At 25.9% G+C, this 18,290-nt stretch overlaps 1 protein-coding gene and 1 long non-coding RNA gene across 2 annotated transcripts; both read right to left on the bottom strand.

Annotated features, from left to right (window-relative positions):
• Positions 1–749: 749 nt before the first annotated feature.
• On the bottom strand, positions 750–7,320 carry LOC145848753 (uncharacterized). Its single transcript, XR_014372139.1, has 3 exons — positions 7,218–7,320; positions 6,724–6,778; positions 750–858 (listed from the first exon to the last, which is right to left on the bottom strand). It is a non-coding gene; the product is annotated as an uncharacterized LOC145848753 (long non-coding RNA).
• A 214-nt stretch (positions 7,321–7,534) lies between these two features.
• On the bottom strand, positions 7,535–8,999 carry LOC145831625 (GPI alpha-1,6-mannosyltransferase 2-like). The gene has a single exon (XM_082938935.1). It carries the CDS (start codon positions 8,900–8,902, stop codon positions 7,544–7,546), a length of 1,359 nt encoding a protein of 452 aa, XP_082795061.1. The 5' UTR covers positions 8,903–8,999; the 3' UTR covers positions 7,535–7,543.
• Between the last annotated feature and the right edge of the window lie 9,291 nt (positions 9,000–18,290).

Below are 18,290 nucleotides of genomic sequence, written 5' to 3'. Positions count from 1 at the left end.
ACAGTTTTCTTTGTTAAAGAAAATATTGCTTAGTATTTTGGATAAAATTAAAAAACATAACTTTTGCAACCAACAAAAAAAAAATTAAAAATTAACAAACTTAGTATAATAACATGGGTCTATTTAATAGTAACGGTGCGATTAAATTGACTTTTGAAAGATAAATATATTTAATGTAATAAAAAAATAATGTTTGTGGTCTTCTATAAAAAAACAAATCAATTCATAAAATCTACATAACAACAAACTACAACATGACTACAAACAAAATGGAACGTGAAAATGTTAAAAGTATGTATATTTAAAAGAATTAATCATTTCTCTTAGATTATTGGTTAATTAGCTTAAAATAAGTGGGTGGCTAGTACATATAATTTTTCTAAATTTTGCTCTGTAAATAACTTACATGCTAAAACTTATGTGGTGCCAAAATATAGTTCAATAAAAGTATTATAAACACTGTAACACAATTGTTTTACTGGCTTTCAATCAAAAATTACATTTTTGGTCACTTTATTGTGACCAAAGGGTACAACAATAAAAAGTATTACTAGTTATAAATTATTTGAAAATTCAATTTAAATGAATAAAATACTAGTATCAAAAGAACATTTTGTATTATAGGTAATGAATCAGATAAAAAACAAAAACACTAAAATATATCTAAAATTTATAGGATAATGTAATATTTTCTTAAATATATAAATCATAAAACAAAAAAAAAAGTTTACCTTACAAGGTTATCTGCTGTTTCTTCTGAGAATGGACTGTTGAACAGAAAAATATTTTCCTTTTAGACATTGCAGATTTAGGTTGTTTGTTGTGTCCATTAGTTGGATTAAACATGTTTTTCGACACCTTCAATATAATAAAAGCATTAAATGAATCTTAAGGAAAAGTATTTTTAAATTGAGTTGTTTCAGTAGGAAAGTCACCATTTCTTTACATTTAGGCTACATAGGACTTTGTATATTATTATACACAATCAATCTAAAAACTAAATCATATTAGGTGACATTATTGATATCAGAGAAAATAATAAACCATTTAACCATACTAAACATAAAAAAAATCTTTATCCAGGGAGACCCAGTATTTTTTTCATGATATTACAATTATAATGAAAACATAAGGGAAGTGGAACTATGGAAATGGTAATTGATAATTTAGTGAACCACAAAAACCTCAAATCAAGATTTTTTTATGAGTGTTTACAAATTAAATGCATTTTGTAGTACAAAGTTCAAATCTTTGATATGTCTGCAACACAGTACATGACTTTGCTAGCTGAATATTTGTGAAAATGCTGTAAAATCAATACAAACTTTGGTGGAACTAGTTTTTGAGTCAAATTGTAATTTATTTTGACTACATGAATAAAGTAACTTTTAATTTGTAACTTAGCTGAATATTAAAATTTCCTCTTGACATGTTTGATTTTCAAGTATGAGTTTGGTTGTTAATTTAAGGGCCTAAGGGGGTCCACCTTGATTTTTACAAGTAGATTTTTTTTTATAGAGATTTATCTGAACTATCAGACATTTCTAACCACTCGAAAAATTCAGAGTAATTTTGAGATATAAGCAATCAATAACCTGAATAAGTTACTAACAAAAGGCGCAAAACTGAACACCTGTAAAAAGACTATTTCATTAAAAATCAATCTTCTCCTTTATTTTTTTAACCAATCTTCTTTAAATTTTCACGAAAAGTTTACTCCTAAATTTTAAAAATATTAATGCAGGAAATTTTTCAATTTTAAAAATTAGATTTTTATTAAATTGAAAAAATACCTTTTTTTATCTTACATTTTTATTTTTTGATATTTCTAAAATTGCTTCCTTAAATGTCTTTTAATCTATAAAAGGAATGTTTCCTGAAAGTTTGAGGTCTCTAGCTCTAGTTTGAGGTTTTATAATATCCAAGAAAATTGATCCCAAAAAATTGCAGTCTATATGTTTGTATCAGAAACTTTCTACAAAACCTACTATATCTTAAAGGTTAAATATTTTTTTTAGTTCTATAAAAACTGGCTTGTAGTTTGTACTTAAGTTTGCATAAGAGCCAATGTTATTTTTAGTAATAAAAAAAGTTGCACCACCCTATTTCCATAGTTCAAGTTTTTTAAATACTAGACATTTTACAACAATTAATAAGTTATAGAAGTTCTAATTTAATGTTTACCTAGGTAGGCCATACAGCACCCTTAGGGGCCATTTTGGAAATTTAGGGGATTAAAGGGGGGAGGGTGTGTGAGGCCACAACTTGAAATTTACACTAGATATTATGGAGTTAATGATGAAAAGAAAAATATAAAAAAACCTTTTGCAGATTTAAGGGTAGTTTTTTTAGGAAATCTTGTTGGAGAAGACTATAGCTTTTTCAACTTCATCAAAGAGGGGGGGGGGAGCTTATAAGAAAGTTTAGGAAACCTTGTTCTAATTAAATTCATTCAATTGTCAGTCTATTTGTATGATATTTCACTTTAAGCATATAAATAAATAAAAACTACTGAACCATACAATACTTAAAACAGATAAAAAAGTTAACTAAAAAAGAAACTAAAATATGAGTTTCTTCATGGATTGAAAAAATAAAATAAAAGTTGATATGAGAGGTAATTTATAAATAAAAATTTTGAAAATAAAAAAATAATTATGATTTAGAGAGAAGGGAATACTTATTTTGCCCAACAAAAAATGTTCAAAAAAAAGAAGAAATTGAGGAAAATGAAGACTATAAAAATTAAGGTTAGTGTAGTCTACAATTAGCTCCAAGGTAAAAGTATAGTATAGGTTACAGAAATGCACCATGGGAAACTTTGGACAAAATTTCAATTTGCACGGTGTCAATTTAACAACGGTTTAAACTTTTATTGTTTTATTTATTTATTATTTTTGTTTATTTTTACTATAGCTGTTACCCCTAACCTTTACCCTTGGTCATTAATTTTTCCTTTTTCTATCTTATTATTATTTTACTTATTTCTGTTTTTTACTCCTGTGCAAAATTGACCCTCTATTTAAAATTGATTTCGTGCAAATCTGACAGGTTTCAAAAAGTATAAGATACATGTATCTGAAAATGTTAGGAAAACTAAGAAGAAAATGCTAACTCAAACGCTTGACTCATGAATTAAGAAACACCAGAATGAAAAGAGAAAGCTTTAAAACTATGAGGAGGGGGGAAGCAACAATTAACATTAAAACAACTTCATTCAATAAATCATGTTTGGTTTCAGTTTAAATAAATAGATAGGTTACTTAAAAATGGTTTAAAAATTAACCAAAACCTTCTTTATTATGTTGAGAGGCTACAAAAGGACTATGGTTAGAAGTATAAACGTTCTTAAGGCCATATGGGGGGGGGAGGGTAAGCCATGTTTTTCACAAGTTGATCTTATTTTATAGAGTTTTTACTAAGCTTCAAGTTATTTTTTTGCTGTTTAAAATATTCAATTTTTTTTTTGAGATATGAAAGGTCAAAGTTCGGTCGCATAACAGGTTCCCTATGGGAAGGGAAAACTAAAACAGAAAAAAAAAACATTTAAAATCTATCTCCTTTTACATTTTTCAAACAACCTTCTTCAAACTTTAACAGTTTAATCTTTATACATGAATAAATAAACATTACTTTGAACTTCGAAAATTTTTATGTAAAAACACTTTTTTTTAATCATTTTCATAATATTTTTACTTTTTTTAATTATTAAAATTTATAAGTAACATTTCTTCTTATAGTATAAGAACATTTCCTTAAAATTTGAAGAAGATAGCTTGAAAAATGAAGGAGGAGATAGATTTTTTAAATTTCTAAGAAAATTGACCATACATTTGTGTTGAAAACTTTTTACAAAATGTAAAATATATCAAAAGTTAATTGATATTTTTGAATTCTATAAAAAGTACTGTAGTTTGTATATTAAGCTTTCATATAAAAGCCAAAGTTAATTTTTGTAAAAAAGTGTTGGACCCCCCTATGGCCTTAAATTGAAAAACTGTGGCTAGAAAAAAGAGAGAACTCAAGTTAGTGTCATTAACACAAAAAATATATCAAACTAGTTTTTAAACAAAAGTATGTGAATTGCAGATTGAACTTAAATACGTATTAGGACTAGTTGTTCAGATGAGAGGTAGGAAAATCGGTAGTTCAATGAGTTTCTACTAAAAGTTATAATTGACCCTTTTTTATAAACTTACAGTTTAATAATATACTAATAAAAAACTATCTCTGAGAAAAAGTCAGTTTTGTAAGAAGTTTTGATAGAACAGTTTTTTTTTTTTAAATAGCCTGTTAAAAAAAATATCTTTTGCATTTTAAAATAATTTATCCTATAATATTTCTTGGAAAATTTAGGATTACTTGTAAAAACAGATGTATTTAAAAGTAGTAAAGAAAAACTAATCCATTGTTTAATAAACTATAAAGCTTGTATTGACATAATAATTAAAGTTTTTTAAAAATAGACTAGGAAGTTTCGAAAACTATTGATCAAAAATTGCAGTAAGTGATAGATTTTTTAGTTTGTGCTATTTATAAAAAACATAAAATCTTTAATTTTGATTATTTTAATTCAAAAACTGCATTTAATTAAAACTTAAGTAAAAAACAAGTGATAACCAATTTATTAACGTAAAAAAGAAAGGAGAATTTTTTTTTATCTAGGACATGAAAATCTTAGATAAACTGTTTTGATTTTATCAGTTGGGAAGAAGCTAATTGAACAAGATAAAGAAATAAACTGTAAAACTTTGCCAAAAAACCTGTTGTAAAGAAAGAATTCTTGATCATCAAGTTACATACCAATTGTTTAATAAATTTATTATTTGTTTTAAAATAGTATTAATAACAGATAAAAAGCTTGTAATTTTATAAAAATTTAACACATAAGCAAAAAAAAAAGCACACTGCGACATTTAACTTATCATGAAAAAATAAGTGGTATTTATTAATTGAATAAACTTTTGCTGAAAACCATAAACTTAGGCGTATTGACTTGTTTTTAACTGTAAAAGTAGCTTAAATAATATACCACTTTAATGTAAGATTTGTAATTTGAGAATGTCCGTATGTTGGAAACAAAACTGGTTTATTAAAACTCAAAAAAAATATGTTCTTTTTTTTTAAAAAAACCGTGTGAGTATAGTACAGAAAATAATTGTTGAACAAATTTTGTAAATCATGTATTTTTTATTTTTATTGTGATAAAAGTAAGAATTCTGTTTTATCTCTTTCACAATATTGATTACTTGTATTATTATTTTTTTATAAAACTTAATAAACACAGTATCCTAAATAGTTGTCAAATATTATCTTATGAGCAAGGGAATACTTGAGCATAGTAAATTGTCAGATTTAATTTATGTATGTCAAATTAAACTGACTAATCTGAAACTTTTTGTTGATAATTCCCAGGTGTATATCTATCAAAATAAAATTCAAACAGTGACTTTTAGTGAACTTATTGAACAACTTATAAATTTACAATATAATTGACAAGGCAACAATTGCAGTTAAACGCTTCTATAGGAAATTTTTCAAAACAGTTCTTACATCTCAAAATTTGTCTTAAATTTTAATATTCATTAAAAACTAAATTATAGTACATAGTTTAGCATTCATATACAAGTCACTATTTCAAAGTTTCTTGACAACCAATGTTACTTCTGAATGGCATATCACTTCTTATCGGCTTTGGAATTACTTCTGAATAGTAATAATATTTAGCAACATGAGTTTGTGTTTTGAAAACTAAACAAATATGTGTAAATAGAAGTTAGTTGAAATTAACTCTACAGTATTTTTTGTAGTACTGTGTTTCACCACTCTCAAGTTAAATTTATATTATTAAACAATACCCTCTACAACTAAAGGTTTATTCTAATCATTTAAAAGAATTAAAATATTTTCTAAACTTCTTACTAGAAAAAAAAGTTCCTTTAAAAAATAAAGTTTTAAGCAACTAAAGAGAAAATGTTTGAAGTTTTTCAAAAACATATTAAATAGTTTTGTGACTACTAAATATAATTTTAGTAATAAAATAATTATTAAAAAATTTAGTAAACATGTTGATGCTGATAATCTTATGGATAAAGTTTTGTATATGTTGCTGAAACAACAGTAAAAAATAGGAATTGATGAAAACAATTTGGGATTCAGTGAACAATATTTTTTTATTTAAAAGATATCATAAGATGAATTTCAGAACTGTACTTATAGTGAAACTTTAAGAAAGAGAAACTAAATGATGTTTGAGGTGTTTTGTTTTTGAATTTAGGAGTAAAATATTTACTTCAATTGTATTAAAATTTAAATAAGTTATAGAACATGTAGAGTTTCCTAAGTCTTTTGAACAGGGACTTAGCTTAAGTAAACCTGCAACATTCTAACTTCTTTAGAATAGTAATTATAAACTGAAAAAAACATTGCGCATGTGGATAACAATATATATGTGGATCTATTAATCTTTTATCCTTTTTTAACTAAAGTTTTTATACTTGCCATTGTTTGTGTGGCAGTGCATAAGAGGAAATAGAAAAAATAGTACAACTAAATAAAGCGTTTAAATAAGTAAAAAATGTAAAATCAGACACAAGTAACAACTTTACTTAACAAAGTATTTGGATACAAAAAACATATGCTTTAACTTTTTATTCAACTTGTAGTTTTTTTTTACAATTGTTAATTTAGTATATGCAACACAAATAATCAATTTTTACTAACTTTGGATTGTAAAAAGAAGTTTATCAAGGAGATACATTATTTGAATAGCCAGATTCTGTAAAACAAACATCGTAAGCTCAACAAATAAATTCAAAATATAATAGTTGTTTCATAAGTTTGAAATTTGTGAGAAGTTTAGTACAACTAAAGACTTACAAATTATTAACAACTTATTTCTTTATAATGTTTAATAAAGCAGTAATATATTCTTTCGAATAAATAGTTTAATTTATTAATACTAACTAGTGCAGTGGTTCATAAAAACTTTGAAAGCTATACTCACTAAATATTTAAAAGTAAATTGTATATAGCAAAACATGTATTTATACAAAAACTAGGTAAAATTACTTATTACTGTAACAATTACTACTCAACACATTAGAACTTTGAAATTAACATTACAAAACAGCATTAAAATTAAAAGGTAGAGAAAAAATTAAGTGTTAAAGCACTAAAAATTTGTGCTAAATCAACAAACTTTGAGAAAGACTGACCTGGTGTAGAGCTGGAAGACTAAATGAGTTTTCTCCATCAGAAAATTTCTATTTCCAGTTGACCACAGTTGTGTGTGTTCTATTTAGTTAATAACAAAAGTTCACTGAAGTAAATATTAACAAAACAATTTGTGCAGTATATTATTTTAGAGTACTTCAGTTGGTACAAACCAAAAATTCAAAACTACATGTATAATAAAATAAAACAACAATAAAAAATGTTTGAAACAAATGTTAAAATATAAAACCTTAATATATCAGTTAAAATGGAATGTGTACTTTTTGATAAGGAAAAATAATAGTTATGAACTTTAAATTGCAACAAATTAAGTCCAGGGCAAAAAGTTTACATGCAGCAAGCAGCCAACAACAAAATAAAACCCAAAAAAGGCCAAGTACTGTTTTGATTTCTTGCTCAGCTTTTTCAAATTTTGCATTGAAACCTCCAGCTTCAGCTTGTTCTTGCAGACGTCTTTGTATAAGAATGATGCAACTAGCCAGCAAGGTATTGGGGTGCTGGAAAACAGCATTCTGGTTGTCACTTCAATGTGCATGAAGAGCATTGCAAAGCTGGTGAGGAATAAAGCATGGGTGACAAAGCAAAAAATGTTGCAATGCTTTATTTTGAGGTCTTCTTTTATGTCTTCCTTTGAAAATTTGTCCCACGTGCTGAAGATTCCAATGCTTCTGACTTCTTTGCTAAAAGACCTTTTGGAAGTGTAGTAGGTTATACACTCTGAGATTATCAGGATTGTTGGGATTGAAAGGATAAAGTTGGGGAGCTTTTTTAATTCGTAGTAGTTGAGAAATCCAAGGTTCCAGTTTTCTTTTTGCACATAGTCATAGAGAAATAATTTATGCTTGCACCATGATCTTCTTTGAGACTTTTTAGGAAAAATACAAAACAGAAGATACCCAAACAGATTGAATAACAGAAATGGTAAACAAATGAGACAACACTGTACAAGAGCAGATACTAGGCTGAAAAATGATTTGATCATGGTAAATTTTTTTGAATCAAAATTTTTGTATTGAAGAGCTATGGCATAATAAGCAATGAAACCAGCGTTTATGAGCCCGTTGGACCGACAGAAACCAGACAGCACAAACCAGGTTGTTGCAGCAAAAAACTTTTGCTTCATTAGAGTGCTCATGCCATTGAAAACCAAAAACGAGAACAGAGACTCTGTGTAGAGTGAGGAGAAAAATATGGAGGCAGGGTTGTAGCAGAACACTAGAGAGGTGATAATTGAAAAGCTTTCATCATTGAATACAGCCTGTGTCAGATCATACAGTTTGAAGGAAGCACCCACAAAAAATATGTTATTCAAAAGCCACCCTGCCAGAAGGCATGCTTCATTGAAAGCAATAATGTGATTTGTCATGGCACTAATAATGTCACCATACACCCTGACTAGCAAAGGATAAAGGGGAAAGAAGGCAAAAAACTTCTCTAGAGGGTAACCGTTTTCTGCTATGTAAAGAAAATACTTTGAGTCCCATTTGTGGAATCCATCCAAGGTAGTGGCAATGATGTTGTTTGCAAAACCAGAAGTTCTGTTGTAAGGTGGTTTGAAGGCATCAGCATTGTGGTCAGGTATTAAGTTGAAAAAAGCTTGAAGTATGAAAACAATGATTCTTGAACTTATGGCATAGTAAAGAAGCTTTTTTTTGAAAACTTCCATTTATGTTAATATGTTAAGTGTTATTTATTTTACAAAGAACTACTCAATGAAGAAAACTTAAGATTTTTTAAAGCTACTGTTTTAGTTTGTCAATGAGCCTTTTACAGAAATTTTTTTAGTTTACATCAGCAAAAAAAAAACTTCAAATGTTTTTTAATGAAATATACTGTGTTTTATAGATAATACAGTACTTACTACAAGGTAAGTTATTGAATCAAGTTATTTTTAAGTTATGTAAAACATTAACTGCTTAGTAACTTAACAAAAGATTGCAATGTTACAAATTTCAGCATAGTGTTATTATTGTTTTTCAAAGAATTGCTGTAAAAGTGTTTCATATTTGGGAAAGTCCTTATTAGGAATTCTACTTACTACTAATCAGCATTCAAAGCTTAGTTGCAAATAGAAAAGGTGTAATCAACTTACATTTACTTAATAATTGATTTAAAATATTTATCTTTTAAGTTTTAAAAGCAGGGTGTGCCTACAATTTTTTCATTGGAGTAACTCAATTATTTTTCTTCAATAATTTTTCAAGTTCAAGTATTTTATGTAGTAGCTTCTAATAATACACTTTAGAAAATTACATAACTGTCTGTTAATTAACTGTCTAAAATTTTTCTTAGGGACACAAAAACGTTTAAGTTTTAAACAATTTGAAAACACGAGTAAACAGAAATCAAAATCTTAATGAGTTATCCAGTTTATTAAGTTTTAGTAACATAATTACTGTATAAACCTAAGGCCTTTTAATTCTGACTAATTTACCTTGCGTTGTTAACTTAACATATACAAGGAAAATCTTTAAACATAATAAAAACTAAAAGCGAAATACTAATCAAATTAGTAATTAACTTGTCTTAATAAAAAAAAGTTCATTGATACTTAAATAAATTATTTAAATAAAGTGTTCCAGTTAAAACAATTGAGCCAAAATTAAAACTATAGTCAATTTTTTTTTTCAAATATTAGCTAGTAGCAGACGTGAAATATTATTGTAAAACATTGGTTTTCCAATGTTATTAAAACAAAAACAACGTGCAAATTGTTTAATGGTTTCCTATTATAAAGGAAACCCTTAGAGGTGTAAAATATTAAAAAAATGTTTTTTAAAACAACTTTGTTTGACAAATTTTAGTTGAAAGTTTCCCTTTTCGTATGTGCTTGCTTAATTATAAAGATTTTACATAGTAAGCATATAGATGCTGTCATCAATAATAAACATGTAGTAGTTTCGTATACAATCACACGTGTAAATATATGATTCGGTTGTGTTTAAGCCTTGCTAAGAAATTATAAAAAAAATTGCAAAAAACCAATATTGCACCCAAAAAAACCTCAAAAAACTTTTTTTGTAATTTTTCGACTTAAATAGTAATAAAGTAACTTAAACATGTCCTAAAATTATATTTTATATCTTAAATGAAAGCTTACTTTTATAAGATACATTTGAAGAAAATTCAGCTGCTTTTGATGTATCATGATGTCACAAAACACACAAACTTTTTCTCTAAAATTCCTCTTTTTCTTATATAAAAAGCAAGTTCTTCTGCTGTTTTTACTTATAGTTTTTTTGATTTTAAATTTCAAAAGTGTGGAATCATATAGATATAGCAACTGTGGTTATACTGAGGAGAGGAATATTTCAATGTTCATTGATTAAAGTAGATAGTTTAAGGTATGAATATAATTGTCAGTTGTTATATATTTCATTTTTTCTTAATCCAAGGCTATTAGAGCTTATTCTAGGCTAAATTAAAAAAGTTTGTTTACTTTTACTTGTGATCATCGCACTAGCGTGAAACAATTGTTAAGTAATAAACTTCTTAACAATTTAACTTTTGTCATAATTGTAAATTAAAAAACCTAAATTATAAAATTAGAGAAATATTATCCTTTAATGAAAGCTTTAACCCTTTAATATTTTAAAATGATCATACAAAAAGTTAAATAAACTTCTGCTAAAACAAAGTAAAGAAAAACAAAGACCTAAAAATGTTTTTAAAATATGGTGATTATCGTAAATTTTGCGATCATTCAAGGAAGTTTTGTTGCATAGTGTTACAAAAATAATCATATTAAGGTCTAAGTGCTAAAACTCTGTCATTTTTTGTTATACCCAACAAAATAATATTAAAAGTACAATTCATATATATTATAGTTAGTAAGCGCATGTTTATCAACTCATTTTTATACTAAGCACAGTTTTTCAAAAACACAAATAGAATTACTATACAATACTTATAAGTTGTGGTTGTAAGTTAGTAACTATTTAAACAAAAGTTAGTTCAATTATTTTTGTAATTTGTAAAAATAATTTGTTATTGAAAATATAAATTTCAAAAGTTTTTTTAAAAACTTTATATATTTTAAAAATGCTAGCTAAAATGACTTAAAAACTTTATGTATACTTTAAATATTCAAAACAAACAAGTTGAAAATATACTTTGATCAGTTATAAGCTTGAATATTTTATACTATGAAACATAACTTAATATACTACACTAAATATGTTTGTATTTTGTAAACGCAAGCCAAAAATTACTTTCATGATACTTGTAAAGAAAACTTTTTTGTTGCGTAAAGAGGGTTCAAAGAGAGTTTGTTGTTGTTGTTCGTTCTTCTACATACACTTGTTACTTTTTCAAAAAAACTAAAAATAAATATATTAACAATATTTACATTTTGGTTTAAACTAATGTGGTATTTGCTAAAACAACAATCAGCAGTCTTACGTAGGTAACGGGCCAATTGCACTTAAAAAACTTTTCCGCAAGAAGCATTTACTTAAAATAATAATAGTAATTAAAAAATATTGCTTAAATCAAAATTTTAGACAAACAAAACAAAAATAAAGTTCTTGCAAGCAGTACGTAGGGACGCATGTTATTTTTGTAAGGGGCCGCGGATTAATTACAATAAAAATAATAAACCCTTATATAAAAAAACCCTTAATTCGTTATTTTTCAAAACTACTTTAATAAGCTGAAAATACTTTAACTACAATAAATTCTTTGTAAACATTTTTTTTTGATTTTAAAAGTTTTATATTATTATAATAGATTACTCAACCCCAAGCAACGGGTTGGGTGTCAGAATGGCACAGCGACACTTTAGCACATGTCGACACTTTAGCACATGTCGTCAGTTTAGCACGGTGCGTCAACTTTTTTTAATCTTTATTTTTACTCTCACTGTTACCACTGACCCTTACCCTCAGTAGGTAACTTTAAAAAGAAAAATGTCTTTATATATTTTTATTGTTGTTTTTAACACTTTTGCACACAGGGTTACTTTTGCACGAAGGGTCATTTTTGCATTAGAGTAAAAAAATAAATAAAATAAATCAAACTGTAAAAAAAAACAAGAAAAAATACATTAAGAGATTAATCAAAAAAAGTTACCTACCGAGGGAAAGGGTTAGTGGTAACAGTGATAGTAAAAATAATATTAAAAAAGTAAAAGTTACTAAATAAATAAAACTAAAAAAAAAAACCAACAAAAAATGTAAATAAAAAGTTACCGACCGAGAGTAAGGGTTAGGGGTAACAGTGATAGAAAAAAAAACATATACCTAATAAAATTATTAATAAAAAGAAAAAAGGAATAACAAAAAAAAAAATAAAATAAAAACAACTAGAAATTAAAAAAAAATTACAGACCGAGGGTATGGGTTAGGGGTAATAGTAATAGGACAAAATTGAGTTAAGTTAATAAAGAAAAAAATAAAGTTCTTTCAAAAGTGTCTTCGTGCAAAAGTGACCCTCTGTGCAAAAATGACGCCGTGCAAAAGTGTCCCATCGTGGAAAAGTGACCTCCACTCAAAATAAGATCTGAAATAAAACATAAATACTTCATAGATAAATACAAGAGCATCAAATAAGTCAACAAAACTAAAATAATTTTAAGAAAATATCTTAATAGCCTGATATTTCTACAAAAAAAAAGAATTTAGAGTTTTTAAAATGATCCTAACAATTTACAAATTGGTCTGTAAAGTTTTAAGTTGTAAGTTAAATATGTAATCATTTATTTAAAAATTACTGTAAAATGATTAGTTAATTGTTTGAGTTATTGAAACAGATAATTAAACTTGATAACAACAATTTGAAACTTAATACTAATGTTAATGAGTGCTAGTAAATCTTTATGGTATATTTGTTTTTACATAATTAGAATTTTGTCTAAAATGATTTGTGATTAAAATATAAAACACACCTTACTTACAATAGAAAAAAAAAGTCTCATGAAAACTATATAAAAGCAGTTCAAAATATTGTCGGAAACCTTGTAAAAAAATTGATAAGTAAAAGGTATCAGTGTCGTTTGATTTATCTTTAGTTTTATATTTGATTTATACTTGTACAATAACATTATAATAAATAAAATTAAAACTACCAACGTGAGACTCGTCGAAAATATTTATTAGAATTAGAATTAAATATGTTTTAGTGCAAGATTTACAATACAGTCTTGTGCTGTTACAAAGAAAACTCGGAGCTTGCTATTACAAGTAAAGTGTTTAAGGAATTGCTGTATTTAATTCAAAGTTTGCGCATTTACAACTTTGAAACTTGTGAACTTAGAAATTAGAAAAAAACGATAAAAAAGCTTTTAACTACGGTATTTAACTATTAATGAAATAAATATCATATGTTGAAAATTTTTTTTTATTTTTTATTTTTAATTTTCTTACTACAGTCTTTTATAATAAACATGTTTTACACTAGACTCTTAAATCCAAAATTTAGTTTTTATTTTAGATAAGAATTTATTTAGTTTAGGTCATATCTGATAAAAACAGTACTAAAAACTAAGAATTTATTAATCGAGGAAGAAAAAGGACTTTCTTTTATAACTAATCGTTTAATTCCAATTACGACTTTTTAAAGTATATTAACGATACTTTAATTGTTAAAATAGGTAAAACTTCAAAGTAGTTTCACAACGTAGATGTTCTATATTTTTAACCCAAAAATAACTGTGAAATAATCTAACCTTAACTTGTATTTGTCGTAGTAGTTAGTCAATCCTTTTTAGAAAACATCTAAAACTTATAAATAGTTTAGTAAGACTATTCATACATTTTAAAGTTTAAGCTAAAACTTTGTTATAATGGGGATAGATTAAAGTTTAGACAAAATAAAATGTAATTGAATTTTATATTTACCAAACTTTTTAACTTATTTTTATATTTATATAATATTTAAAACTTATATTTAATATTTTGATTATAAAAGAATATGCTGTAAAACTCAAAATGCAGTAAACAAAAAAAAATATTTTAACAAAAAATAAATGTTATCTTATTTTATAAAGCTTAATAGGTAAAATAGTTTAATAAAAATATTAAAACTAATTTTAACCTATCCAAAAAGTGATGTATAAATATAAAGTTTTTAAATTTATTTACTAAATAAGTAAAATAATACAAGAAAATATATTTATTGTAACTTAATAAATTGTAATTTTAAATAAATAAAAAAAAATGAAAATTTTTGCTTATTTTGATTTATTTTTCGAAATAAAATTACTATCAGTTAGAAATAACTTTGAATTATAAACGCTGTATATATAAAAACATCAGGAATTTCGTCATTTTTTGATGTTAAACTAATAACTAAATAACAAACTACTATTTTTATCTCAATGTAAGTATTAAGTTATCAAAAAATAAAGTTCAAGTTTCAGCATATTTGTTAAGCAATGCTTTCAAAGTAAATAAATTTAATGAAAAAATCAGTTGATGATCAGTTTTAAAATCAAGCTGGTTCTAAATTTTTCAACCACTCAGTAAGTTTGTTTGAAACTTTTCTACGTATACAATATATGCTTAAAAAAACAAAACAAAAAAAAAACATAAGAATAAAACAACGAGAGAGTGAAAGATGATACGAAACTAAAAACATAGTTTCAGATTAAAAATAACAATTGAACAAAACTTTGAAAATAAAATAAAGTTTAGTTATGTATAATGATAGAAATCAATTTTTTTAATGTAAAAATAAAAAAGACAACTTTCTTAGAAATACAGAAATCAAAACGCACCAAAGAAATATCATAAATGTATAGTTTTAAACGTACACTTAACGTTGTTGAAATTGTTAATAGTTTGTTGTAAACTTACTAAAACTAAAAGTTCGACTAAAACCGTTGAAAGTTTAAACAGCTTTATATAATTCGTACCTAGTTGCCGCCTCCGTAATGCACCGAAATTTCCAAGAAATTTGGTACTTGTAGACGAAAAAGATATTCTCTCAGCTCATCAGTGGTAGCTGAAAATAATATAAAAAAAATTTTGAAGTAGGATTTTAATTTTTTATTAACCAAAACGTTTGAATTTACAAAAGTACTAGTTTGCAACCATTTGCAGTCTTAGATTATTCAGACATGAAAAAGTAGCATTATAAACGATTAATATGAATACGAGCACCGACTATTGAAAACAAAAACTTTTGAAAATAAAGTGAAAATATACGTTTGACTTAAAAAAACGAAAATCATCCATGCTTACAAGCTAGATATATATTGATCAAAAATTTTTAATAAAAGTTCAATGTAAATAAAAGTTGCGTTTTGCTTTTCAGTCAAAGCGACAAACTTTGCACTAAAGGTGTATTTACTTTTTTACTTATGCAAGATAAAGTAGAGCAACAAAAAGCTAAAAAATGCAGCTCTTTCTAATAAAAGCATCTGACAAAACAGTGCTCGTAAAAAATATTTTACTGTAAACAAACAGTTTGTAAGACAGTTCTTACTTTTTATAAGTTTTTCAGGCATTTTCTTAAACTTTTATGAAATTCATAATTTTTGTGCTTTTAGCAATGTTATATCATTTAAAAAAAATAATTTCATTAATATTTTTTTTCTAAAAATGCAAAACGGTTTATGAAGCAAAATAATAAATGTATTATGAAAACAAAACTTTTTTTTATAAATGCTTCTAAATTTTTTCACATTACCTCAATGCAAATTAATAGGAGAGTTTTTATTTCTTGAAAAACTTGGACACTCACCTGTAAAATCATGTTCTTAATATTGATATATATATAGTCAAAACCCAAATTATTTCAAAACTCACTGATCATCTTCAAGAAAAACTTCACCCACGACTGTCCTGAAGACTCTTTCGGCTTCATGTCAGGCGAAGACAGAATATTCAAACTCCAAGTTAAAAGATTGATGTCAGCTGAATGCGTGGTGTTTCCCGCTGCAATCAATGCGTAATCCGAGAAAACCAGGTAAATTTTCAATCAGCTCGCTGTTCGAGGTGAAATGATCACTCATCTGCTTCAGTATCTTATCTACTTCGGCTGAGTAAAAATTGAGTTGATCTCGTACGAGTTGAGATCTTTTCCTTTCAAACATTTTGAGAATAAGATTCAAGCTTTGTTGGATTTTTCCAAGTTTCACCTCAATTTCAATAAAAACAGACAAAAATAACTTGTAAGATTTGAGTTCATCTAAAATTTTATACAAATAAAAGTCTATTTATTGATAATTATTAACAACAACATAAATTATTATTTAACTTTTTTTATCAATTATATAACAAGATAGATACATGTATGACTAAATCAGACCGTTTTAAGCAGCTATCTAACTTTATTATAACAGTGTTGAGTTGTGCGAAATACATTGAAAACTGATATTAAAATTCTTTACAATTTTACATTTTTATTTAATTCTATTCAGCTTCGTTAACATATTAACATAAAAGAACAAAAAAGCAACAAATGAAAATTAATTAGCTAATGTTTTATAGCTAAGTTGAAAAGTTACACAGCTACTTCTACAAAATATTATTTTAAAGTATGAATATGATTTGAGAAAACAAACTTTTTCGTTCCTTTGTCTCGTTGATGAAGGACATCACTTTCAAACTATTTATGATGTAATTTATGCTGTTATTCCAAACAGTCATATCCGTCAAACGTTTCATCATGTAGATCACAGCGTTTTCTTCTTGTGGATATTTAAATATTTGGACCTTTTTCAATGCCCGGTCGTTTTCGTGCAGTTTTTTCTTCATCATCGGCACAAGAACCGTGTCAATAGCCACCTTTCTATTTTTTTTTAACTCTTTTAAGGTAGGAAAAACGTTTTGTTTAATAAAACGGTGTTCACTATTTAAAATAAAAATTTAATGAGCTTTTTGATTGTTATTTATTGATTATAAAGTCGAGTATTTAACGTTTGAATAATAGTAAAATCAGTTATAAATAGCAACAAAAGTTTTGTAAACAATTAAGCGAAACTTTTCTGGAGAGAAGGTGCAGTTTTTTAGTTCTTTTGAAATCTCTCCAAACGCCTTGTGAAAGCTTTTAATTTCTTTTTTGAATCTTTGCACTTCGCGAGAAGTATACATCATGGTTTTGTATTGCTTTTTGTCTATAAATATAAGAAACTGTTTGATTTTGTTCGTTCGTTTCAGAAAACTACTACGTTTTAAGTCATACGCTTAGGAGGTCTTAAATATACAGAAGTGACATAGTTTTTGTTATTTGTCTAAAGCAGGGCTTCCAAAACATGTATAAATAATCGCCCGTTGAAAGGGGAATTAAAAAAAAAACCCTTTCCCTTATGCCCAGAATATTTGTGTGAGTTTTAAATTTCCCAATAATTATCACTCATATTTTTATTTTACTTTTTTACAGAAATAAGAATATCTGGTGAAAGTTAGTTCATTAACCATAAACTAAAATTATTAAAAAGGCAAGTTTCAGAGTTAAATTTCGAAAAACTTTTTATAAACCTGAAAGCTCAAATGTCCCCCTACTTATTATTTCGCCCGTCTTACTAACGCAAGGAACGTTAAAACTTTATAATAAACGAGCTGGTAAAAATAAATAAGTTTTGGTAGCTGTTGTATATCAGTAAACAACTTAGTAAAAAAACATTAAAATAGTTGTACTGATTATTCGAAATTAACTTAACTGATAATGAAGATGTTTATCATTTTATAACTTATTAAAAACTTACAGCTTTTACATTCGTTTGTTCTATCTGTGTGGAAAAGTTTAATTTTAAGCTAGCATACATATGTATGTTTATATCTACACAAATAACTTTTAAGTTAATTATTTTTTAATAAACGTTGTTCAAGTGAAAATGATTCGTTTTGAGCTCTTTTTTGTTTCTATTATCCACCGTAGAACCTACAACAAAAACCTAAAATAAGTATCATGTTTTTGCTGTAAATATAGATACAAATTCAAATTAGTTATTCTATAGTTTATAGTTTTTTAAACACAACTAAAAATTAGAGCTCAAATATTTGGTAAATAGAAATAACTTTTGGTCATCAAGCTAAAAACCAACTATATTAACTTTATCTACTTAGGTTAAAAAAACAAAAACCGGAAAAAAGTATCAGTTAGCATAACTA

Source organism: Thalia democratica, chromosome 1 (genome assembly GCF_965202585.1).
Source record: "Thalia democratica chromosome 1, ktThaDemo2.hap1.1, whole genome shotgun sequence".
In the NCBI taxonomy this organism is placed as follows: domain Eukaryota; kingdom Metazoa; phylum Chordata; class Thaliacea; order Salpida; family Salpidae; genus Thalia; species Thalia democratica.
The sequence above is the reverse complement of the archived record's forward strand: the minus strand, read 5'-3'. Positions and strand labels throughout refer to the sequence as shown.

What these genes read in the sequence shown, in the direction of transcription:
- LOC145831625 (XM_082938935.1), bottom strand. Translation starts at nt 8,902, where the DNA reads ATGGAAGTTTTCAAAAAAAAGCTTCTTTACTATGCCATAAGTTCAAGA.